The sequence below is a fragment of the Eulemur rufifrons genome, chromosome 4 (genome assembly GCF_041146395.1).
Source record: "Eulemur rufifrons isolate Redbay chromosome 4, OSU_ERuf_1, whole genome shotgun sequence".
Classification (NCBI taxonomy): domain Eukaryota; kingdom Metazoa; phylum Chordata; class Mammalia; order Primates; family Lemuridae; genus Eulemur; species Eulemur rufifrons.
Window position 1 is genome coordinate 19742952 of NC_090986.1, and position 23173 is coordinate 19766124.

General features: G+C 49.1%; 1 protein-coding gene across 1 annotated transcript in view; it reads right to left on the reverse strand.

Annotated features, from left to right (window-relative positions):
* Nucleotides 1–17589, reverse strand: part of SLC15A1 (solute carrier family 15 member 1) — a 66491-nt gene extending 48902 nt beyond the window's left edge. The window contains exons 1-2 of the mRNA XM_069467591.1: nucleotides 16075–17589; nucleotides 9740–9849 (exon numbers count right to left, since the gene is read on the reverse strand). Of these exons, the coding sequence (XP_069323692.1) occupies nucleotides 9740–9767 (28 nt within the window). The 5' untranslated portion in view covers nucleotides 9768–9849; nucleotides 16075–17589. The remainder of the gene's footprint in view (nucleotides 1–9739; nucleotides 9850–16074) is intronic.
* Between the last annotated feature and the right edge of the window lie 5584 nt (nucleotides 17590–23173).

The window sequence follows — 23173 nt, forward strand, 5'->3', positions numbered from 1 at the left end:
TTAAAGCAAGGGCCCGGCGAGGTGGCTCATGCCTATAATCCTAGCACTCTGGGAGGCCAAGGCAGGAGGATTGCTCAAGGTCAGGAGTTCGAGACCAGCCTGAGCAAGAGCTAGACCCCTGTCTCTAATAAAAAAATAGAAAGAAATTATCTGGATAACTAAAAATAGACAGAAAAAAGTTAGCTGGGCATGGTGGTGCATGCCTGTAGTCCCAGCTACTCGGGAGGCTGAGGCAGAAGGATTGCTTAAGCCCAGGAGTTTGAGGTTGCTGTGAGCTAGGCTGATGCCACGGCACTCTAGCCTGGGCAACAGAGTGAGACTCTGTCTTAAAAATAAATAAATAAATAAATAAATAAAAATAAAGCAAGGGCCAGCAAACCATGGCCCAGGCCAAGTCTCCCCTCGGCCTGCATGTGTACCGCTAGCCAGCTAAGAATGGCTCTGCAGTTTTAAACGTTGAAAAAAAAAAAAAGTTTTAAGGACTACTTCGTGGCCCATGAAAATTATATAAAATTCAAATGTCAAGGTCGACAAGTAAAATTTTGTTGAAACAGCTCTGTCCATGTGTCTATGTGTTGTCAGTGGCTGCTTTAGAAAACAGAGTTGAAAAATGGCCACAGAGACCATATGGCCCCAGGGCCCAAAGTATTTAGCATGTGGCACTCTCCAGAAAAGGTTGTCAATCCCTGCTTTCCAGCAAAGGGTGTGTGGTTCATGACCTCAACAAGACACCGCAGCCACGTCTAGCTGGGCCCTCCCACACCCAAAGCAACTTTCTATTTACCCCGTTTATAGTTTGGATGCTCATGGTTTATGTCTTCAAGTCTGATAAACGCCTCAGTGGTTCAGTTCAGAATCTCGTCTCACCCCCTGCTTTCCTATTCATTCAGAACTTCTGCTGCTCGATTCCCTGGGACGGTTAAAGCACCTAGTGTGAAAATTTGTCCAATTACACAGTGGCATGCGGTCTAGTTTCTCTGAGAATCATGTCGTCTTTGCTTCTTGCCTCGTTTACCAAGCGTTCCAAGTGTCCCCTTCAGTCACCAGGGTATCTGAAACAATTTTGGTACAATCTAAGCACCAAAGATCTATTTGTAAGAGGGGAAGTTACTACTCCTTTTTTTCTTAAAAAACATTAAAAAAAATTTTTTTCACTTGATATTGAATAGTTAAGACTTCAGTAAAAATCAAACTTTTTGTTGCTATTCACATGCTATGCCAATCTCAGTTGCCAAAAACCTCAACTGGTAACTAGAAACATCAATCCATGTGGAACCGAACTTCAGAAGCTCACAACCAGGCTATGCCTTTGATCGCTACCCCGATTTGAACTGTCTGTTAGGTGCTGAGCACAGGCAGGGGTTCCAGCTCCACATGGATGCTACGCAGGGACTTGGTGTCTGAAGACCCATACACATACTTCAGAGCACCTCCCAGAAAAGTTACACGGAGTGACAAGTGATTGCTTATGTGTGGGTGGGACCCAGAACCTCAGCCCAGGAAGCCACCTGAGAAGCTGAACTCTGTTGGATACACTCTGCTGACAGCCTCCACCCAAGAGGGAAGTTGCAGATCTTTCTGGAATGAGCACTATTAGCCATAATTAAAAGTCCAAAGTGTGAACCACACACTGCTTCTATCTCCAACCAGTGAGTGGCTCCAAACCAGCGTGGTGCTGAGCACGGATGCGCACCTCCCCACCGCAACCGTGAGGCAGCCACCGGCATCTCTGCCTAATGGCTGGGAAAGTCGAGGCCCCCAAAGAGCTTGCTTTATTGAAGCAAGATCATAGGGGTCGAGAGAGTTAGAAATGGAATATAAATGCAGGCAGGCCAAGCTCAGGTCCCCTTCTCTCAACCACGTGGCCACGTCAGCAGCAAAGTGCTGGTCTGGGTCCTCTCATGGCACAACTTTCGGGGAGTCACTTGACTCAGTTTCCCCATCTTTAAGAAAGAAGATGGCTGGGCTGATCTCTGGTTCTCTAGGTCTACACTGCGTCTCCCTGGGTCTGCATTAATTCAAGAGCCTTGTTAACTCTGAAGCAAGGCAGGAGTCAGGCTGTGTCCTAGCTGCCCCCCGCATGAGAACCCGCCTGTAGCTTCTCTCAGGTTATCCCCAAGAAGAGTGCAGAACTGTCACAAAGTCAGGGGCCACAACGCCTCTTGGACCAGGACTCCCTCCAGAACTTCAGGGTCACCTCGCCAGCCAGTGGCAAGAGAAATGCAAAGGCAGCCCCCCAGCACCCGGTAGACAGACGGAGGTTCTGCCCATCCTGCTGTCACCTGCGTGGGTGCAGCTCCCAGCATAGGTAGCCAGCAGCGTGGAAACACGAGCACCAACAGTCCCCAGCATGCCGGCAAGTCAAGGTGATTGAGACCTGGAAGTCTGGGCGTCTGCGGGGCGCGGTGACCACCCAGGAGGGGACATCAGGTGCCCTGCCCTGCAACTTCCCCAGACCGCCCCCCACCCCAGGCCTCTGCGTTGCCCCGTTTCTCCGCCGCCGCCGCATAGTATCCCCCGCGCGGTGCCAGCCCTCTCCCCTTCTCCCTCCCCGCCAGCTGCAGGTGGCAGCCGGACCAGCACGTTCACCCCCCACCGTCCCCGGCGCCCCAGGCCTCCCGCGCTTCCCTGCGTTACCGACCCCGCCGGCCGCGCTTACCCGTGCTGGCGGCTCTGGGGCTCCCTGGGACTGGCGAAGAGGAGCAAGGCGGGAGGACTTCTTACAAAGGTGTCGCTCCTTCGACCTGGTTTCCAGGCTCTGCCCAGCTCTACCTGTGCAGCGGGAAGTGTGCAAGGCGGGGCGGGCCCGGCTCCACCCTCGGAGGTGGCAGAGTTGCAGGGAGCAGAGGTTATCGCTGCCTGAGCCCCTGCAGTGGGACTCCTGTCCCTGGCTACCGCCCCAGGCCCTTGTGGGGGCGGGCAGAGGCACGAGGTGGGGGGCTGGCCAGGGATTCCCCCATGTGAGCCGCATCAGTCACCGGCAGGGCTGGTTAAAACCCAGATCCCCCGTCCCGAGCCCCGGATTTGCTGACTCAGTAGGTCGGGGTTGGGACAGCCTAAGGTGATCCGATGCTGCTGCTCCTGGGACCACACTTTGGAAAACCTTGCGCCCCAACACACGGACAGTTCTGGGCAAGGATTCCAAACCGGGTGGAACACTCCTCAGTCTGCTGTGTGGCTTTACTTGGAGAGGGAAACTTTGAAAGCATTGCTGGACGATTCTACATTTCCTTTCTTTAAGAATAACAAAAACAAAACCACCATACAGTGTTTATCTTCCATTTTCTGATCTGGGGGGTTTGTGTTCTGCACACTGAGAGGAAGACTAAAAAGGAAAATGAAGGTGAGTTTCTATTGCCCTTGTCAAAAATCCTGGTGAGACACCCAGAACTGCCATCTGGAACCATCCTAACCTGCACTGCTGTCTGCACGGGTCAGCGGCATCCAGCACATTCTCTTTGTTGCGCAACCATCGCCACCATCCGTCTCCAGAACTTTGTCACCTTCCCACACGGACGCCCCGTCCCCCCTGAACAGTAACTCACACCGTCCGCCCCACCAGCCCCCGGCAGCCTCCATCCTCCTGTCTGCGTCTGTGGCTGTGACGACTGCGGCTCCCGCGTGCGAGTGGAACGGCTCAGACTTGCCCTCAAGGCTCACGCCCGGTGCAGAGTGTGTCAGAGTCTTTCCTTAGCAACAGCACACTGTGTGCGTCCCCCACACTGCGTGTGGCCCCCACACTGTGCGTGTGGCCCCCACCTGTCTCTGTTACCCTGTGCGTCTGAGCCAATCTCCCGGCCAGCTTTCTGGAAGGCAGTGGCGTGTGGGGAGAAACAGGACCCTCTTCCCCAGAGGCAGCCGGACCTGCCCTTCTCGGGCTTTCTTCACTGAGCCTGTGGAGCAAGAAACCTGCTCACATTGTTCCTCACTTGACACGCACAGGGGGGCAGTGGGTGTCACCTGCGGGCATGGGGCTGCCAGCAGAGGGACCTCATCAGGTGGAGAAACGCACCATTGGCTGAAGGGAAAACAACCTGTCTGGGAGGTCTGGAAGCGGCTTCACAGTTATCGTCTTGCGTCAGATGAGCCTGGGCTGGAACTGGAGCTAGAGATCATTTCTTTCGAGCAAATGTCCTCTGTGGGCTGGTATTTCTGCTGCTGAGCCTGAGAATGCTGGAATCGTAGGCCTCTGGAACACCTTGTTCTGGACTGGTGGTTCTCAAAGTGTGGCCGTGGGGCTGGCAGCAGCAGCCCTGGGAACCTGGGAGGGACGCAGCCTCCCCAGCCCCGTCCAGAGCACTGAGTTGGACTCCCTGCGGGCGGGCGCAGCAGGCTTCTCAGTAGTCCTGAGGCAAATGCGGCTTCTTCCCCATAGGGTGACAGGCTTGGGGCTTCCCCATCCCCCACCTGGACTCACGGTGACATGGAGTCTGCCTCTCCTCACCGCAGCCTCTGCCCTCAGCCCTTGTGCTCACTGCCTGCGGCCGTCATAGCAAATCCCCACGACCTTGGAGGCTGACAGTAACAGGGTTCTGTCCTCTCACAGGTCTGGGGGCCAGACGTCCAAACCCAAGGTGTCAACAGCGCGCTTCCTCCGAAGGCTCTCGGGGAGGATCCCTGCTTGTCTCTTCCAGCTTCTGGTGGCTCCAGGTGACCCTCGGCTCGTGGCAGAGTCACTCCCACCTCCGCCTCTGTCTTCACCTGGCCTCCTCCTCTGTGTGTCCTCTCCTTGTCTTCCCTTACAGGGGCTTTGTCACTGCATGTGGGGCCTCCCCAGCCCAGGATGAGCTCATCTCAAGATCCTCGACTGAATTCCATCTGCAAGACCCTTTTCCCAAACAAGCCGCATTCGCAGGTTTGAGGAGGGCGCATTCTAGGAAGGGAATGGACAGAAGTGGCCGCTGGTCCTGGATGAACAGAACTGTCCCTGGGCCTCAGAGAACTGTCCTTATGCAGACTACTGGGGAGAAGCAAATGTTCGCGGTAATGAGGGTAGCTGTTTGTCTTCAACCCAGACCTTTCACTGTTTTCTGCTCACCGAAGCTCTTAAATGGCACAAAGGTGCTATAGTACATGTGGTCTTGAAAAGGGGCTTGCGCATTTTTGGGGTAACAGAGTGTCATTTTCTCCAGCTCTGTCTCTTGGATTGCTTGGCTCTAAAGACCTTTTCACTCCATCTCCGAGGGCAATGGAATCGAAGTCAGACACAAAGCAACGAGAACCTCTATGGAGAGGCTGGTGGTGAAGGGGTGAACCCGAGGAACTGAAATTACAAGGGGGACCCACAGCCATCTGTTTGAGAAGAGAGAGTCTGAGAAATGGCAGATGGGGGATCAGCGGGGTGGGGTAAAAAATATGCTGACTTAAGTCTCCTGTATGATTCAGAAAAAAATAAAAAGGAAAACATGCTGCCGGGCATCTGGCATATAGGAGGAGGAGGACCAGCAAGCTGCTCAAATTCATTCACGGTACCTTGGAACCAAACATAGATGCCTTGGCACGCAACCCCATGTCCTCGAGACATTAAGGGACTAAACTCGGGAACAGGGGAGTGGTTCCTGGAGGACTCAATGTTTCCTCTCCCTGTTCCAAACTGTCACGTCCTAGTTATAGCATCTACACGACGGGGAAAGATATAGTAACGTTGCGAGATACAATAGCTTTCCTGGGAGGACCAAACTAACTTAAATTACAACTTATTTGGCAGATTTTGCTTTCAAATCTAGTTCTGAATCTTAATTCCCTTAGTAGTAATTGTTAATACTTATCACACACTCACTGTGTGCGGGCCCTGTGAGGAACACGGCACGTGCATCATCTCATTCAGTTCCTTCCTCATCATAACGCTGGGAGCATTATTGTCCGGGAGAATTCTTTCTTTCTTTCTTTTTTTTACATTTTTATTTTGGAAAGTTTCAAATGTACACAAAAAGAGAGAGAAGGATGTAACGAGCCCCCGTTTATCCCTCAGCTGGCTTGATTCAGTGTCACTGTCACCGTCTGCCTGTCTTGTCCCAGGGAGCATTAGCGCCCGTATTTTACGGAGGAGGAAACTGCGGCACGTGGAGGTTGGTTCAGTTAGCGCAGGTCACGCGGCCGGGAGGTGGGAGAAGCAGGATTCGAAGGCAGCGGTGGGTCCACGGCAAGCACAGCTCAGGAGGTCTATGGCTGCTCTGTCCCCTGCCCTGCACTGGCCCGGGAACCGTGACGGAGGAGATGGTGTAGACCCTGACTCGGCGGGACAGCGGCTACAGAGAACGTGCTGCTCTCCTGCTCTTCCTGCTCCAGTGTTGGCTTTGTCAGGTCGTTCACAGGAGCTTCCAGGCACTCAGCCGGGATTCAAATCTAAGCTCCCCTCCCCGCCCAAAGCACACTGCTTAGAAGCCAGTGGAAACGGCTGCGGACTGATGTTCTGCGCACCTTGGCTAGTACAGATCACCCCGAGCTGACTCGGGGAGTGGAGAAAAGAGGAAATATTGACATTTATAATTAATTTCCCTGATATCGGTGCTTGAGTATTTGCACATGATAAACATTGTCAGAGACAAAGTAAGCAAACTGCCGTGGCTGGAACTGCGGCCTCCCCAGCCCGAATCCATAGGTGAGGCCCTACCCCACGTGGTGGTGTCAGGAGGCGGGGCCTGTGGGAGGTGACTAGGCCGTGAGAGGGGAGCCCACAGGCTGGGGCTGGTGCCCGTACGAGAGGGGACACCTGAGAACTCCCTCTGTCCTCCCTGTGAGGACACCACGAGGAGGTGGCTGTCCGCAAGCCAGAACCCAACCATGCTGGCAGCCTGGTCTTGGGCTTCAAGACTCTAGAACGGTGAGAAATCAATGTCTGTTGTTGAAGCCACCAGTCTATGGTATTTTATTATATAGACTGAGCTGAGTAAGACACAACTAAAAGGGACTGATGTGGTGGCTCCATTTATAAAACATAAGATGATAAGAAAAAGCGAACAGGTACTAGTGGCGTTGCCTGGGGTATTTCTACATTCTACCTGTGATGGGGGATTTTCTGATCATCCCTACGGGTGAAAACATTGTTTAGGACCCTTAATGGCCCTAGTCCTGGCACTCTGCTTGCAACCCTCGTAAGTGGCAGTGTGGGGACCGTTCTCTCTGCTTTTGACTTCAAGCCCTGCTGCCTCAAAGGCAGACTCCACGGTTCACCATCGTTCGGCTCATACGTCAGTTGGGCCGTTTGAGGAGGTATCTTAAACACAAATTGTGTGAAAATGTAATTGTTAGTGTCATCAATGTTAATCATGTACAAAGAACTATTCTTGCTTCCTTCGGTTTCTTTTACTTTCTAGATAGCTGACAAAATCCCAGTGAAAGAGACAAAAAAGGCTGAGGCCCACTAGTTAATTGGTCTCCTGAAAGCATTAAGCAGATATCATGGAAACAGCTGCCATCAGTTGAGCAGCTACTCTGTGTCAAAGGCTGTGAACACAGTAGGTCCAACCCTTCCAGCGCACCTGCATTTCAGGGACATGGCTGTAAGGGTCCCATTTTGCAGCTGGGAAACGGGTGCTGTCAGAGAGGAGGGGCTTGGCTTCGTCGCGCAGCTGTGCCACGGCACGGTGGGGTCTCACGCCCACGGCTGCCTGGCTCACAGGCCGAGCCGTCTCTCCGTCGCACTGCCTTGCCCACCGCTGCTGAGGACCTATTCTGCACAAAGAGCCTTGCTGGGCAACATAAATGGGAAATACATAAAAATATAAGATGATTTCCCCTTTTGTAACATGCCTCTCTTTGGAAAGTTCCAAAATGACTTTGTCTACATGTGTTAATATCTGATCAAACTTTCTTGAAGCAAGACAGTGGCCGCCTTGGTTGTGTGGGCACTGGCTGGAGACTGGGGCTGTGACGAGCTCGGGATTCGCGATGTTCATTCTATTAAGTAAGAAGAAAAGCCAAGGGTGACAACAGAGCGTCTCCTAAGCATCTTCCGTGAGCCAGGCAGGGGTACACACACGTGGCTTCAGGAGCCTCAGGGTCTGTTCCAGAGAGTTTCTGGCGCCTCAGTGGCATCGCCTACAGTGACCTTGGGCAGTCACCTTCCCTTGCTGGGTCTCATTTTCCTCTTTTGTCAAGTGAGTGACTTACGTTGTAAGACTCTGGTTATCTTGTTCACAAAGCTTCCAGAGTACCACAGAAGCTGACTGCAGTATCAGGTTTACCACGAAGGAGAAAGATGATTGTCACTGTCGATGCCTGATCACTATGACAAATGCTCAACGTTGTTTGGTCCCTTTTGTGTCCCCAGCTGGAAGTCCAGTGTCTGGTGCTCAGTAAATGCTCAATAAATATATGTTGTTTATCAGACAAAATATTTTAAATATATGTATATAATTTTGCAAGGAGCTTCAACAACCACCATAACATCAGCAGTCCAGGGTATTCCGAAGTGGGCTTGGGGTGGGGGTGGTTCACAGGCCCCTAGATTAGATTCCTCCATGGACTGACAGGATCCTCTGGAATTTTAGAGAACTGTGGGAGAGATGGCAGAGGGATTGAGTTCCAGCAACTCTGGGTTGAATGAGCTCCAGAGGGAATTAAGTAGTTTTCAAATTCTTCACCATAGTTTTCAGAGAGATTCTGGCCTCTGTGGTCATGTTCTTTTTTTTTTTTTTTTTTGTAACAGTGTTATTGAGATATAATTCACGTACTATACAATGCACCCATTTAAAGTATGCAATTCAATAGCTGTTAGCACATTCAGAGTTGTGCAACCATCACTGCAATCAATTTTAGGACATTTTCTTCATTCCAAACAGAAACCCCATTTCCATTAGCTGTCACCCTGTCTCTGACCCAAGAACTAGCAATTACAGATCTACTTTCTGTCTCTGTGGAGTTGTATATTCTGGACATTTCATATCAATGAAATCATACAGTATGAGGTTGTTTGTGTCTGGCTTCTTTCACGTAGCATAATAATTTCAAGGTTCATACCTGCTATAGCACGTCAGGACTTCATTCTTTTTTATGGCCTAACATTCTCCCATTGTGTGGACAGCCCATATTTGGTTTATCCATTTCTCAGTGGATGGACATGTGGATTCTTCCCAACTTTTTGGCAATTATGAATGATGCTGCTACAAACCTTTGCGTATAGGCTTTTGTATGGATGTGTTTTCATGTCTGTATGTACCCAGGAGTGGAATTGCTGGCTCATGTGAACAGGATCAACTCCACGTTAATCATCTGAGGAGCTGCCCCACTGTTTTCCAAAGCAGCTACACCATTCTATGCTCCCACCAGCAGCGGGTAAGGATTCCAATTCCTCAACATCCTCACCACCACTTGTTATAATCTGTCTTTTTGACAATATCCACCTAGTGGGTGTGAAGTGATGCTATGTATTTTTAACATTTTACGATATTTTTGCCTATTTTTTGTACTTATATAAACTCTTAACATAGTAAATATATTTTAATATTGGTAAAAGCACTTGAAATATTTCTTCAACTCATTTTCTTAGAGCAAAGCAGGTACCTCCAGTCTCCCCAAACTGTAATGACAGTGTGGTCCTTGGTGCCGACAGAATTGGTGCTGGGTTATGCCCTTTCTGGATGGGGGGCGGGAGGTCATGAGGGTGGAGAAGGCAGGTAGGTGTCCCAGATTTATAGACAGAAAAGGTTAAGGTGACAGAGCAAACTTTGAGCTAAAAGTCTGTCTTAGGATAGTCTATAAAATGTTGATGCCCATGAAAATAATTCCAAAAGCCTACCTTTTTGAACTTTTTTCCTCCCACACATGCCTCCTTAGCTATCGAGGGCTTTATATGCTCCTTCTCCATGAAAATCTTCTCTCGGTGAAGCATGTGGTAACTCAGCCACACTATGGAATAACAGAGCAAAAAAAGCCACCAATTTAAACAGAACAAATGAAACTGTAGTTGTAAAATTGAAAGAAAGGAAGAAGTTTTTAGAGCAGGGGTTCCTTTCCATCAGTTAGGCAGTGATACACAGGGCCCCTCAACTCAGAGGGTGTGGACAAGGTGTGGCCGGAGTCACAGCACTCCACGGCTTCCTCTGTCACCCTCACAGTACCGCCAGCTTTACCAGCCACCAAGTGCAAAGTTCTGGGAGACAGGGATGTGGCATAGCCCGAGGAGTTGAGAGTGAACAAAACGTGGAGCTCCCAGGTAGACCAGTGATGGAGGGTACTTATCCCGGGTGCCAAACAGTCTTGTCCGTATCATCACCCGAGGGACACACCACTGTCTTACTTCAAATTAAGAAAGAAGCTAACAAAAAAATTAAATAATTTTTGACGTAAAAATGTCCATCACTTTATAAGACTGTCAAGTAATTCTTCACCTCCACATGTTGAGAAACCAAATAACATAATTAAAGAATGTTACTCTCAAAGCTCACCTCCTTTAGGCACTTGGGAGGGAGCTAAAAAAAGTGTCTTATTAAAGTGATACAAGGAATTGCACATGTTGTCCACCTGGATCAGCAGCAGATGCTGGAAGCTTTGGATTATCTGGAAATTCTATGGTTGAAAGGAACAATAACGAAAATGAAATATTCACTGGGGCCCCACAGTAATGTGGGATGACAGAAGAATCAGTAAACTTGAAGATGGATCAATGGAAATTCTCCAGTCTGAAGAATAGAAAGAAAAAGATTGAAGAAATATAAACAAAACCCTAGAGATCTACAGGACAACGTCAAGTGTACCAATATATGTATAATGGGCATCCCAAACAGAGAGAAAGAGAGAGAGAGAGAGAGAGAACTCGAATTATTAACATGAAGAATAAACGAGGGGCACCACTGCCAACCTTACAGAAATAAAAAGGATAATAAGGAAATAATATGAACAAGTGTGTGCTAACCATTTAGGTAATCTAAATGAAAAGGACAAATTCCTGGAAAGATACAAACTACTTAAACTGACTCAAGTAGAAATGGGAAGTCTGAATAAACCTATAACAAATACAAAAATTGAATAAGTAATAAAAACTTCCCTGAAAGAAAAGTCTAGGCCCCAGTGACCTCCTGGGTGAATTCTATCAATCATTTAAAGACGAAAAATAGAAGAGGAAGAAACATCTTCCAACTACATTCTATGAGGCAAGAATTTCGCTGATATCAAAGCTCGCAAAAGATGTCACAAGAAAAGAAAATTGCAGGCCAATATCCCTTATGAATATAGAAGTTTCCTCAACAAAATACCAACTTAATCCAGCAACACATAAAAAGGATTATAAACCATGACCAAGTGGGATTTATTCCAGGAATGCAAGGTTTGTTTAACATATGAAATCAATTTAACACACCAAATAAATAGAATAAGGGAAAAAAAACCACATTATTATTTCAATGGACACAGAAAAAGCATTTGACAAAATATAATATCTTTTCATGTTAAAAACATTCAACATACTAGGAGTAGAAGAGAACTTCAACCTACCTGACAAAGGCCACTTTCCTCCTAAGATCAGAAGCAAGACAAAGACATCCATTCCTACCACTTCTATTACTACTACCAGGTATATCAGAGAAAATTGAAAACACAAAAACTGTACATGAATGCTCACTGCAGCGTTATTTATAATAGCCAAAAAGTGCATGCCCCAAATGTCCATCAACTGATTGATGGATAAACAAAATGTGATCTAACCATACAATGGAATATGATTTACCCATAAAAGGAACAAAGTGCTGATACATGCACTTCATATGGATGAACCCGGATGAATCTCAGAAAGATTATGCTAAGTGTATGAAACCAGACACAAAAGGCCACTGATTGTATGAATCTATTTATATAAATGTCCAGAATAGGCAAATCCATAGAGACAGAAAGTAGATTCGTGGCTGCCAGGGGCTGGGGGAGGGGAAATGGGGAATGAGTCAACGGGTACAGGAGCAGTGAGAATGCTTTGCAACTAGATAGTGGTGAGAGTTGCACACATTTGTGAATACACTAAATATGACTGGATTGTGTACTTTAAAAGGTGAGTTTTATGGTTATTTCTCGATTTAAAAAAATCTATGCGTTAGAAAAGTTATACTGGAGGTTCTAACCAAATCATAAGCAGACAGCACAAGGGATTTCCACCCAAGTGGGCACATCCCATAACCATCATCTAAATAAACACTAGAACATTCCCAGAGCCCCAGAGGCAGCCCTTGTGTCCCTGCCACTCGCTACCCTCACCCAAAGGGAAACGCCAAAGACGAGTCTGGCTGGCTTCTGAACTTCATGTGCATGAAATCACACAGTACGCGCACTCTCCATGCCTAGCTTCCTTTGTTCAACATTGGGCTTGTGAGACTCACATGTGTGGCTGCGGCACCTAGAGCATGCTGGTGCTCGCTGTGCGGGGGTGTTCCATTGCATTCCATACCACGGCTTATCTGTGTGTTCTACTACAGATGGACATTTTGGGTTATTTCTAGCTTTTGGTTGTTAGTGAACACATCTGTCCATGTCTTTGATACGCGTATGTAAAACATTTCTCGTGGATATATTCTGCAGATTGCTGGGTGGTTAAGATATGTGGATGATCAGTTTTAGTGTGCAATGCCAAATAGTTTTCCTAAGTGTGTGGACCAATTTATACTCCCAATAGCAAAATATCAGAGCTCCTGGGGGTCTCTTGAAAAGCAAAAATATAAAAAGTATGTGTTCCTCAATCTGTCAAGAAAAGCAGGATTGTGGACATAAATTTTACATATGGAAAATAAATGAGGCAGGAGAAGAGCACTTGCTGTCTGGGAGAAATGGGGCCAGACAGCGAGCACCGTCTGCATGCACCCTGCCGCCCATGCTGTGTCCTCCCGGCCCCTGCTGTGTCCTCCCGGCCCCTGCTGTGCACCGTCTCATTGTGAAGACAGACTGCCAGCCTCTTCCCTGGAGACAAAATTTTCTTGTTAACCCGTGTGGCCGGAGAGAATTCATCTTATGTGGGATATTTGCTGTGTTCAGTTAGTCCCCAGGTATCTATGGGGCTTTGGTTTCAGCACCACGTTAGGAGCTGTGATCCAGGTGACACCTGCATCCGGGGCTCTAGTGGTGAGCTATGAACGGTGGGGCTGGCAGAGATGAAATGAGCCCTGGTACACTGTGATCTATTGATCCCAAGTGTCCCACGGTTCTCAGGCCATGAGATGGAGAACACGTGATAAACTGTCCCACCAAACACAAGTGTGAAAATAGGTGGGCCAGATTCACACACAGAGAAACATTTACCCATGCGCATGGCTCCAAGCAGTCTTTGAAAATTTCTTAGGGAGGAAAGATTTCTTTCTAATGTCTCTGCACCAATGTTGGGTCACGGTTGTTTGAGAGTCCACCGTGGGCAGGGACAGGTGGTTTCATGGACACTGCCACACACTGCCTGGGGGCAGGAGCTTTCATCTCCATCGGACAGGTGAGCATACAGATGAAGACAACTAATAGTAGGATGGCCACTTGAGGCTCCTCAAAACAGAACATCATTTGCACATACACACTCCCAGCTTTCTTAAGGTGAAACTTACAAAAAAATTTGCCCATTTTAAGTGTATAGTATGATGAGTTTGAGGACATTTTGGTCTAGGCTTCCAGAAAAACCATTTCAAAACCATATGCACTAGATAAACATCTATTTCAGCCGTTCGTAGGCAGAGAGGACTTTAGCAGTTACATCTCGAATAAATAGCTGATTTTGGGCAAGTAGGGACTCCAGATGAAATGCTGGAAACATGAAGTTTTCTTGAAGCCATCGGGCATCTCCAAATGTAGGCCCTGACTGTTTACCAGGGGTGCTGGACTGGGACACGCTGGCTTTTAAGGCAGAATCACCTGGTTCCGGGACTGAGTGAGTATGCTGCAATCCACAGCCTCCAATTCCATTGTGCTCATCTTTAAGGCTTCTGTCCCTATACTTTCAGATTTGTTACATATCTCTTGCTGTAGCATTTTTGTGGCCCGATCCAAGACCTTTTGATGACATATTTGAGTAATGTAAAATATTTCAAGTGGAAAACTTAGGCTTCAGATTTCAATTTCAGGCACAAAGCAGGACTATATTTCTTTATGTGACAGTTTACATGATGAGAAATCTCTAGAACCCTTAAGGGCACACAGAGGAATCAGATAATCTGAAAATAACAAACACTTTAGAACAGAAGGTGTTTCACTTTTTGAATGACTGTAATGTCTTTCTGTCTGTTTATGACAACCAAACCAATCCTTGCAATTACTGAGGGGAAGCAACAAACGCCATGACAGTGCAGCCACGGCCTCGCTGTGCCCGCCCCGACCCCATCCCACTGCGCTTGCTTCTCAGGTTATTTCAGAACTCAGAGCGGTCATGTCTGCCTCTCCTCCTGCCCCCACCATAACAAACCTGCTGGAGACACTCCCTGGCCACAGGATAAATCCCAGCTCCGAATGTGGCTCCTAAGATCCTTCATGCTGCAATGGCAGCTTTGCTCCCAGCACCAGTCTTGTCATCACAGATGCCATGCATGAGGGTCCCCCAAATAGCCATGTTTGTTAGCACAGGCTGCAACCCCTGCTGGAAATGCCCTCCCCTGTTTTGAAATGCCTGCCTTTGCTAAGCCGGCCTGACTCTCCCCGGTGCTCTGTGTATATCGTTCTGGTTCAGACGCTGATGACACGGGACTGTCCCGAGGGGGCCCCACCATGCAGCACAGGACGTGGCCCACAGTGGGAGCAGCAAGAGGACTAGGGGAGATTTCTGAGGTAATCGCATGGTCAGCTTGTGACCGGGCTAGTGTGGGTGGTTCCATTTCACCATGACCCAGCTCATTTGCTTCTCCCACTGTCCTTGTTTGCTTTGAGAGACGGCGGGAAGGCACAGCTGCCAGGTGGAATGGATGGGATGTAGGAGTGCGTCCCTGGCCTCGACACAGCATCATACTTTTCCAAATCGATAATGATGAAAACACTGTTAGTTACTGTTCCTTAACAATAAGGCATGTTCCATGGCCACCTGGATAATTGTGTGTCACTCAAATAGAATGATTTAATGTCAAATGAGCTCACATCCAAGGTCACAAACTCATTGTGTATCATGGCCCAGAATCTTGCCAAAGTTTTCACTGGTCTACCTATTATTTATTCAAGAGCAAGTAAACAGAAAATTGGACACGGTGCCATGTGCTGTAACAGGGAAGTCCAGACGCCAGCACTCTGCTTAGGAGGAACAACAGCTCAACAGAGCCCTGGAGGCCAAGGGGCCACGGCTGGAGGGAGGGGGCCTCTAGCAGAAGGGCCGACACAGGGCCTCAGAGCTGCCCGAAGCTCCCTGGAGCTGCAGGGGAGAGTTTGGGGCAGAGGCCAGGGCCATATGGGATGGGTGGGGAGAGGCCAGGAAGCCAGAAGCATAACTGAAATTTTTCATGTTGCCTGAAAGTTGTTAATAGGACAACTGGCTTTTTTAAAAAATCAAGGCACTCACGGGATCATCCTTCCCTCTTAGAAAGCTCAGTGCGGCAGCTGTTAGACACATTAGAATGAACGGAGAGAGGCAGCTTGGAGGGAGGGACAAGTTAGCACACAATGCTAATACTATTTCAAGAAAGCGATGGCAGACCTTGAAACAAAAGTGGTGCTAGTGAAGGGAGGAGGGAGAAGAGAGATTCCGGAACCATGAAGGAGATGTAATAGGAAAGAACTGACGGGTGTTTAGGGAGAGGGAACCTGTGGAGCCAAGGAGAACTCCTGGCTCTCCGGGGATCCTTCCTCTTCCTGGAGACAGAACAGGTGGAATAGTCTAGAAGGGAGGCTTTCGCATCCTGCCAAACCTGTGTTTTCAACACCCCTGATCTTATTAGTTTGGATGCTTTGGGCTGCAGGTAACAGAAAAGCTAGACTAAAACTGGCTTCCCCAACCAGGAAACCTGTGATCTCACATCAAAAGAAGCCCAGCGAGAGGGAGGCTCTCAGCTCTCAGCTCTGCCCATCCGTGTCCCTTGCTCCGTAGCCACCCTGGACGGCTTCCCCGCAGCCTGGCGTCAAGGCGCCTGCAGCGCTTCCAGGATGCAGAGGAAGCCTTTCTAGAACCCTCTCCCCCCCAACCTTTCTCCCAGGTCTTACTGGCTGAATGCTGGTTCCCGGAGTCCTCGCTGGCCAGACATGGATCAGTGTGTGCAGCTGACACCGGCCACAGTCCTCACCCCAGCCAGGAGCAGAGACCGGGCTCACCTGCCCCGCTTCGTGGGCGGAGGAAAAGTTACTTGGACACAAGCAGAGTTCCACTGGCAGGGACGGAGGACAGGGAAGTGACACTGGGCAAGCTCCCAGCGGCTGCCTTGCCAAATCATGTCTCTCTGTCCTCATGGGACTCCCCTGACCAGAATGAACTCGCCTCCCACGCTGGTAACACCGGGCTCCCCATCACCTCCGTTTCTCATTTGCTTGTGTTACGCCTTCTTTGTAGTATTTTTTTAAAAAATCTCAGATTATGTCTCCTCGCTGGGATTATAAACTTTATGAGAGCATGAACCAAGCCTTACTCAAGTCTCTGCAGTGACACCGGGACCCAGCACCGTCTGGGCAGCCTACCTGTCCCCATCAGTTATTTAACTGACGGAAACAAAGAACGACGTTTCCTGTTACTGCCGAGGGCCCCTTCTCAGCGGCACGGGGACAGCGACCGCGGAGGCGCCGAATGCCAGGCGCGGCGCTGCATGCACAGCAGGAACGTAAGCTCCACAAGGAACAAGGCAAAGCGCCTTCATCAGTTTTGGGCCCCGATGTATCCAAAGGCCTAGAACAATGCCTGGCACACAACGGGAGCTCAAGAAGTAGTTGCTGAATGACTGTATCATCTCATTTACTCTCCACAGGAAAATGGAAGTAGACGCTGTTCCCACCCTCCACTTACTAAGGCGCACGTAAGTCGATGGCTCCAAGTGACACACTCGGTAAGTGGCAGAGCCAGAATTCCAGCCCAGGCTCCTCGACTCCAGGCCAAGAGTGTCAGAGTGTTGCACCTCTGCTGTACAGCCCTTCATGGACATGGCCCTGCTTTTGTGTCTGGTGAGGACAGGTGGAGACACAGGATGCTGGAGCCCTTGGGAGGAGGGACAGTGGTCTCCTTAGTGGAGAGTTTCAGAGTCTTGGGCAACGGGCTCGAGAGCTGGCAGGTGGGTGGTGGCCATGTTGGGACGTGGACCTTTCCCTGGTGATTTGGGTCGACCCTGGAATGAAGCAACCCTGCCCAGTGAGTGCCAGGATGATGTTGCAACGCCCCTTGCACATTTGCTGTGACTGAGCTGCTTATAATCGGATGCCCCTGGGCTTCCTTGATGCACGAGGTCTACCGGAACTTGTTGCTGAGGTCACCGTTCCCTTGGGATCCTAAAGAGAAGTTCATGTCCTGCCTTAGTTCCGGGGCCACTTAGGTTTTAACCTCGTCTGTTGAAAGCTGAGTCTCTCTTTCCACTGGCAACTAAAAAGCCAAATGTGTGTGGCCTTTCCTGTGACAAATGTCTAGGTCTTTAGTTACACGCATTTCCATCGTTGCCCCATTCGTGCCTGTTTTCTGTTCCTGGGCTGGTTTTGTTTTCTTCTTTGCATCCACCGTGCACTTTCCACCGTACAATCCATCTGGAATTATTTGTGGGACAATGTGAAATACAAATGAGTGAAAAATACGGAAGACTTTGTACTAATAAGGTCAGGTCTCTCTTCTTTCCTTATCAGTGCCCTGCAGTGCCCACAGAGCTTCCAGTGTTTGTCCTGGCCCCGGGCACACGGGCACAGAGGACTCGGAGTGCCAGGCCTGACTCTGTCAGGAACGCGCCCTCTGACCTCTCCCTCCCGTGGCTCACTGTAAAGTGCTGAAGAAAAACAAGATCAGCTCCAGACACCAGGGGGAGGGGCTTTGTCAGCATAGGACGGGGCACAACCATCGCAGCCGTTCCCTTAGGGAGACCCTCTGCCGAGGGTCCCAGGGAAGGGCACCGAGAGCGGGTGGGCCGCTCAGGGTCACGTCACACTCGTGCCAGCCAGCCATGAGATGGCAATTCCAGGAGCCCCGTAAGGGCCCCAGGGAGAAAGTCCAGGCCTAAACACACGGAAGCAGCGCTGACGCCCCAGGGGCCAGCGGTCAGCTCTGCCCAGGGCTTCCAGCCTCTGGGTGTGGGAGTGACACCTGCCTGTCTGGCCGCCCTAGAATGTGTGCGTGTGTGTCTTATATTGAAAAAGTGGGAGGATAATCCAAAACCCTTAAAATTGGTTTTCTATAAGAGGAAAGAACAGCTAAAAGGGACAAGCAGAGAAGCCAGAGCCCTTTAAATGCACCTTTTCCCACATATTACAGGCTTTGGAGCCAGGCGCTATTTTTCCCACGTAAAGGAAAGAATCGTCCTCCTCGTTCAGTGGGGCTGGGGGCAGGGGCAGCGTGAGGAGGGTCTCAGAGCCGCACTCGGACCTCACCAGCAGTGTTGCAACCAGGGGCCATAAGGGGGCTTCAGACCCCTGGAACACACGACTGAAAGGTTTGTGGGATCTGATCTTGAGATTAAAGATCAAAATGACGGTGGCCCCGGTCTTTACACATTATGTAGTGCACATGTCGAATTTCATTTGGCCAAATCATTCCTTGCAATAAATATCTTACAGGTATTATTAAAAGAGATCGCTATTTAGACAGCGCTTCTGGACAGAGCACTGGATTCTGGGGGACACTTGACTTTTGCTGTCAGGGTTCTCTTGGCTTTGGGATGGGGACGGGGGATCACGCAGAGCAGCGGTTCTCAAACCTCCACGTGTGGAGGGATCGCCTGGGTCTGGTTGAAACGTCCCACTCAGCAGGCCCGGGGTGGAGGCCGAGCCCCGGACTTAGTGAGCTCCCGGGGTGGCTGCTGGACGCTGCTGTTCTGCAGGGCGTCTCAGGCTCAGCTCCACTGACTGTCTGTGGTGGGGGTGACCCATGCACTGTAGGACGCTGACAGTGTCCCTGGCCTCTACCCTCTAGCTTCCGGTAGCATCCCCACCCCCAACTGTGACAACCAAAAATGTCAGCAAACATTGCCAAACGTCCCCTAGGGGGACGGACATTGAGAACCACTGAATTAGATGACTTTCACGGACCCTCCCTAATCCAGGTTTCTATGATCTAAAGCCCATATCAAAACTGCTGAGTCTGAAAACACCTCATTCTAAGCCTGAAAAAGATGACTCCGGAGCTGATCTCTGAAAAAATGTCTTTTTAAAAATATAAAATCCCAGATTGACTTGTCTTCATGACAGCTGCATGTATCAGCCCCTGCAAAGGCCAGGCACAGTGGCATCTGCACCCTTAAAGGGACCTGGGGTGTGGCACGATGGGGAGGTGTGGCCGGCAGCGGATACCAGGTCTCTGGCTCAGGTGCCCCACGACAGGCACAGCTGTGAGCCCTCCAGGCGGACAAGTGTCCTTCGCCCCGGCTCAGCACTGGAGCCTTCCTCACGAGGCAAGAGGGCAAGTCACCCTCTAAATCAGCAGAAATCGCCCCTTCTTTACAAGGGGACTTTGCTCCTTTATCTGAAAGACCCAGGAGGTGTGTGAGGGTTTTAAATGAGGCTGGCACAGCAGACTGATGACTCAGAGCACATCTGCGTCTGTGAGGACAGGATGGCGGCAGAGGTCCTTACACTGATTCCCGAGATAGGCACGTGGGCCCCACCCGGGAAGGAGGGAAGCCTGGGAGACGGGGCACGCAGGGTATGCAGACGGGCTGCTCAGTGCACGGCCGCTGCATACGCTGGTGCCTACTCTGTTAAAAATGCACTAGTAGTTTTTATTGCTCTGAGATAAAAATGAGACAGTATTTCAACAGTTGGGTAAATTACTATGCTTCAAGTAACAAAGACAAGTTTTCAGGTGGAAAGTTACATGTACAACCACTGTGGAGAAATCTCCAGATAGAGTGCTAAATGGGAACAGTGTGGTACCGTCTACCTAAGGAAGTGGAGGAGATGAGTGTGTGTGTGTGCGTGTGTGTGTGTGTGTGTGCGTGTGTGTGTGTGTGTGTGTGTAAAAGAGAGAGACACTGAACAGATGGAAGGATAATTCAAAACATTTCAAATTTGTTTTCTATAAGGAGTAGGAAAGAATATCAAGACAAACATGAAAGCTACCCTTCTTTAAATGGGCCTTTTTTCCTTGTATAATTGACTTTGGAGCCATTTGAATTATTTAGAAGTTACAGACTTTTTTTTAAGAGATGGGGTCTCACTATGTTGCCCAGGCTGGTCTCAAACTCCTGGCCTCAAGTGATCCTCCTGCCTTGATCTCCCAAAATGCTGGGATTATAGGCATGAGCCACCACACCCAGCCTTAGACTATTGTTTAGAGCAGTTTCAGGTTCACAGCAAAATTGAGGGGAAAGTAGAAAGAATTCTCACACCCTCCTTCCCCCACATACACAGCCCCCCACAACCTGCATGAGAGGGGTACATTTGCTACATTCCATGAACACATCATTAACCAATGTCCACAGTTTACTTTAGGGCTCACTCTTGGTGGTGTACACTCTACAGGTTTTAACAAATGTACCTATTGTTATCGTATCATATAGAGCGGTTTCACTGCCCTAAAACTCCTCTGAGATAGTGCTGGTATTATTATTCTGAGGTTGTTGGATATGAGATGTGGAATAAAGCAAATAGGTAACTAGTAATATTCTCGTTCTACAAAATCCCTGCTGTCCTGCAAGCCAGGATAACCAGCGTGGGAGAAACAGGATACAGGCGGGAGACAGGAGCTTACCTGAACCTTTGCAGTCTCAGATAGGAGTTGGAAATATCATGATGAGCTCATGGTCCGAAGTACTTTATAGACGTGTGTTTCCTGGTGTTTCCACGGTAAAGCCCTAAAATCAATGACCAACCCAGAGCAATGTCCAGAGTGTGCTTTGTAAACTTCCAACTAAATAACCCCAGAAATCCTTGGAGAGGGGGCTGATTCCATGTTTGGACTAACAACTCAATGCAAAAGGGAAAAAACAAATTGGTCACTGCAAGAGGATGCTAGGGAACTAACTCATTATTTTGCAAACTAGAAATTAAAGGAAAAGACTTGAGCATTAGTCCTGTGTTTCACAGATGAACTGCACTGGTGGCAGACTGCATGGTAGATAGGGGAAGTTTTTCCTATGAGAAGCATTCCAGTTAGTGAGTGAAGACGGAACATCATTACTTTGCAAGCTCTAATCAGTTAAGGGACTTGAGCATCATGACAGCCCCTCGAGACACTACCTGCCTTTGGAAGGAAGAATACACTACCACCTGTCAATAGTCTCGCCAAAAAAAAAAAAAAATCCAACTCTAAATGTGATGGAGCCTTTAGATCCCGTGACCCATTTACAGGAAATACAAAGACAGAAGAACACGTTAAAGGACAGACCCTCCAGGGACGCAATCTGCAAAATCCAGTGGGAAACCCCACGGGACACATGGCCCACTTTTTGCAACAATACATTCCAGGGAACTAAAAGATGGAGGAGAAACCCACAGATTAAAAAAGGCTTAAAAGAAACATCTACTCAAAAAAAAATTGTAAAAACAAGTATGACATTAACAAGACAATTGAAAATGACACTGACTGAATGTTTTATGCTAAGGAGTAATTGTTAATTTTTCAAGTCTCATTATGGTAACTTTAGCTTTTAGAGACACCTAGTAAAATATGTGGGGATGGAATTAGACGGATGAGCTTCTGGGTCACGTGGGAGGGGAAGTCGAGGTGGTACGGGTGGGAGAGATTGGCAAGTTGTCGATTGCAGCTGGAGCCAGGGATGGTGCATGGGGAGACCCTGGGCTGTTTTGTCTCTTTTTAATGTGTTTGAAATTCTCCATAATATAAAAGTAAAAGAAAGAAATAGATCAGAGTCAAGTATTTATGAAAACCCTAAGCTCCAAAAGAAGAGGTGTCCTGGCCCTCGTTTTGAATATACTCTCTCTCGCTGTGTACCAGCTGCCTGGTGTGTAACCAGGGCCTGGAGCCCGAGGGACGGTTCCTGACGGCTCGCATTTGGAGCCCAGCACGATGTTGCAAGCACGGACTCCGGAGCGGAGCCCATAGACAGCTTCAGACACCAGCTCCGAGCTGCAACCTTGGGCCCACTGGTCACCTTCTCTCCCCTCGGTTCCCTCATCTGTGAATTGGGGCAAATGGTTTTATCTACTTTAGGGGTTTGGGGCGAATGGTTTTATCTACTTTAGGGGTTTGGGGCAGATTAAACAAGTTCATATTTATAAAGCACTTAGAATACCACCTGCTGCAGAATTAGTGCTACATACATGTCAGCTTTTTCCCCGTTTTAGTTATTCTTTCGCCATTTCTTCAGCTCCTAGCTCGTTGAATGAACTAGCTGAATGAACAAGTGTTAAATAAGAAAGCCTGAAGCACTATGTGAGGGCCAACTCTTCTGGCAGGGGTGTGGGGGAAGGGGGCGTGGGCCACTGAGGAGGCAGCGGTGAACCAGCATCCATTATGGAAGACCAGAGCACAGTGGAACCAGGCCAGGGTGCCCCGGGCCTGTGTTAGTTGACGTGTGCAGGTGCAGGACCCCGAACCGTCAGTGAGGAGTTCACTGGACCACAGTGAAGACAAAGGAAGTCCGTGGGTTCCAGGATTCTTCCGAAACTGTACTCTCAGGGCAGTGCAGGGACAAGATAAAAAGTGACCTTTCCTAAAAGATTACTATGTGCCAGGCCCCCCTTGTACTTCACTGGATCCTTGCAACAACCCCTTGAGGTTGACATGGCTGGCGAGGGTGCGTCACCTGCCCAAAGTGTCCTCGCTAGTAAGTGGCTGAGCTAGGATCTGAACACACAGGCCTATCTGACCCCAGAGTCCCCTAGAAAGCTGATAAGCTTTTACCAGAACCTCCTGGCTTTGGGAAAATAAAAATATAACGATGTGTATAAAGCCGATTTTCTTACACATACCTCAGTCTTACCTGGTGGTGGCAACAACTGGCTGAGACAGGCTTCGGAGGGTGAGGATTCTGCCTCGGTGCGTGAGGATTCTGCCTCGGTGCATTCAGAGTTCCAGATTCGAATCCACTTCCAAGTGGAGTTATCCAGTGGACAGGGAGTGAGCAGAGTCTGGAGTCTGGAGAGGTCTGTGCCGTGGACGTGCATTCGGAAGTCACCATCCAGATAATGGAGGTGCTGGTAGTCAGCGCAGAGGTGGCAGAGG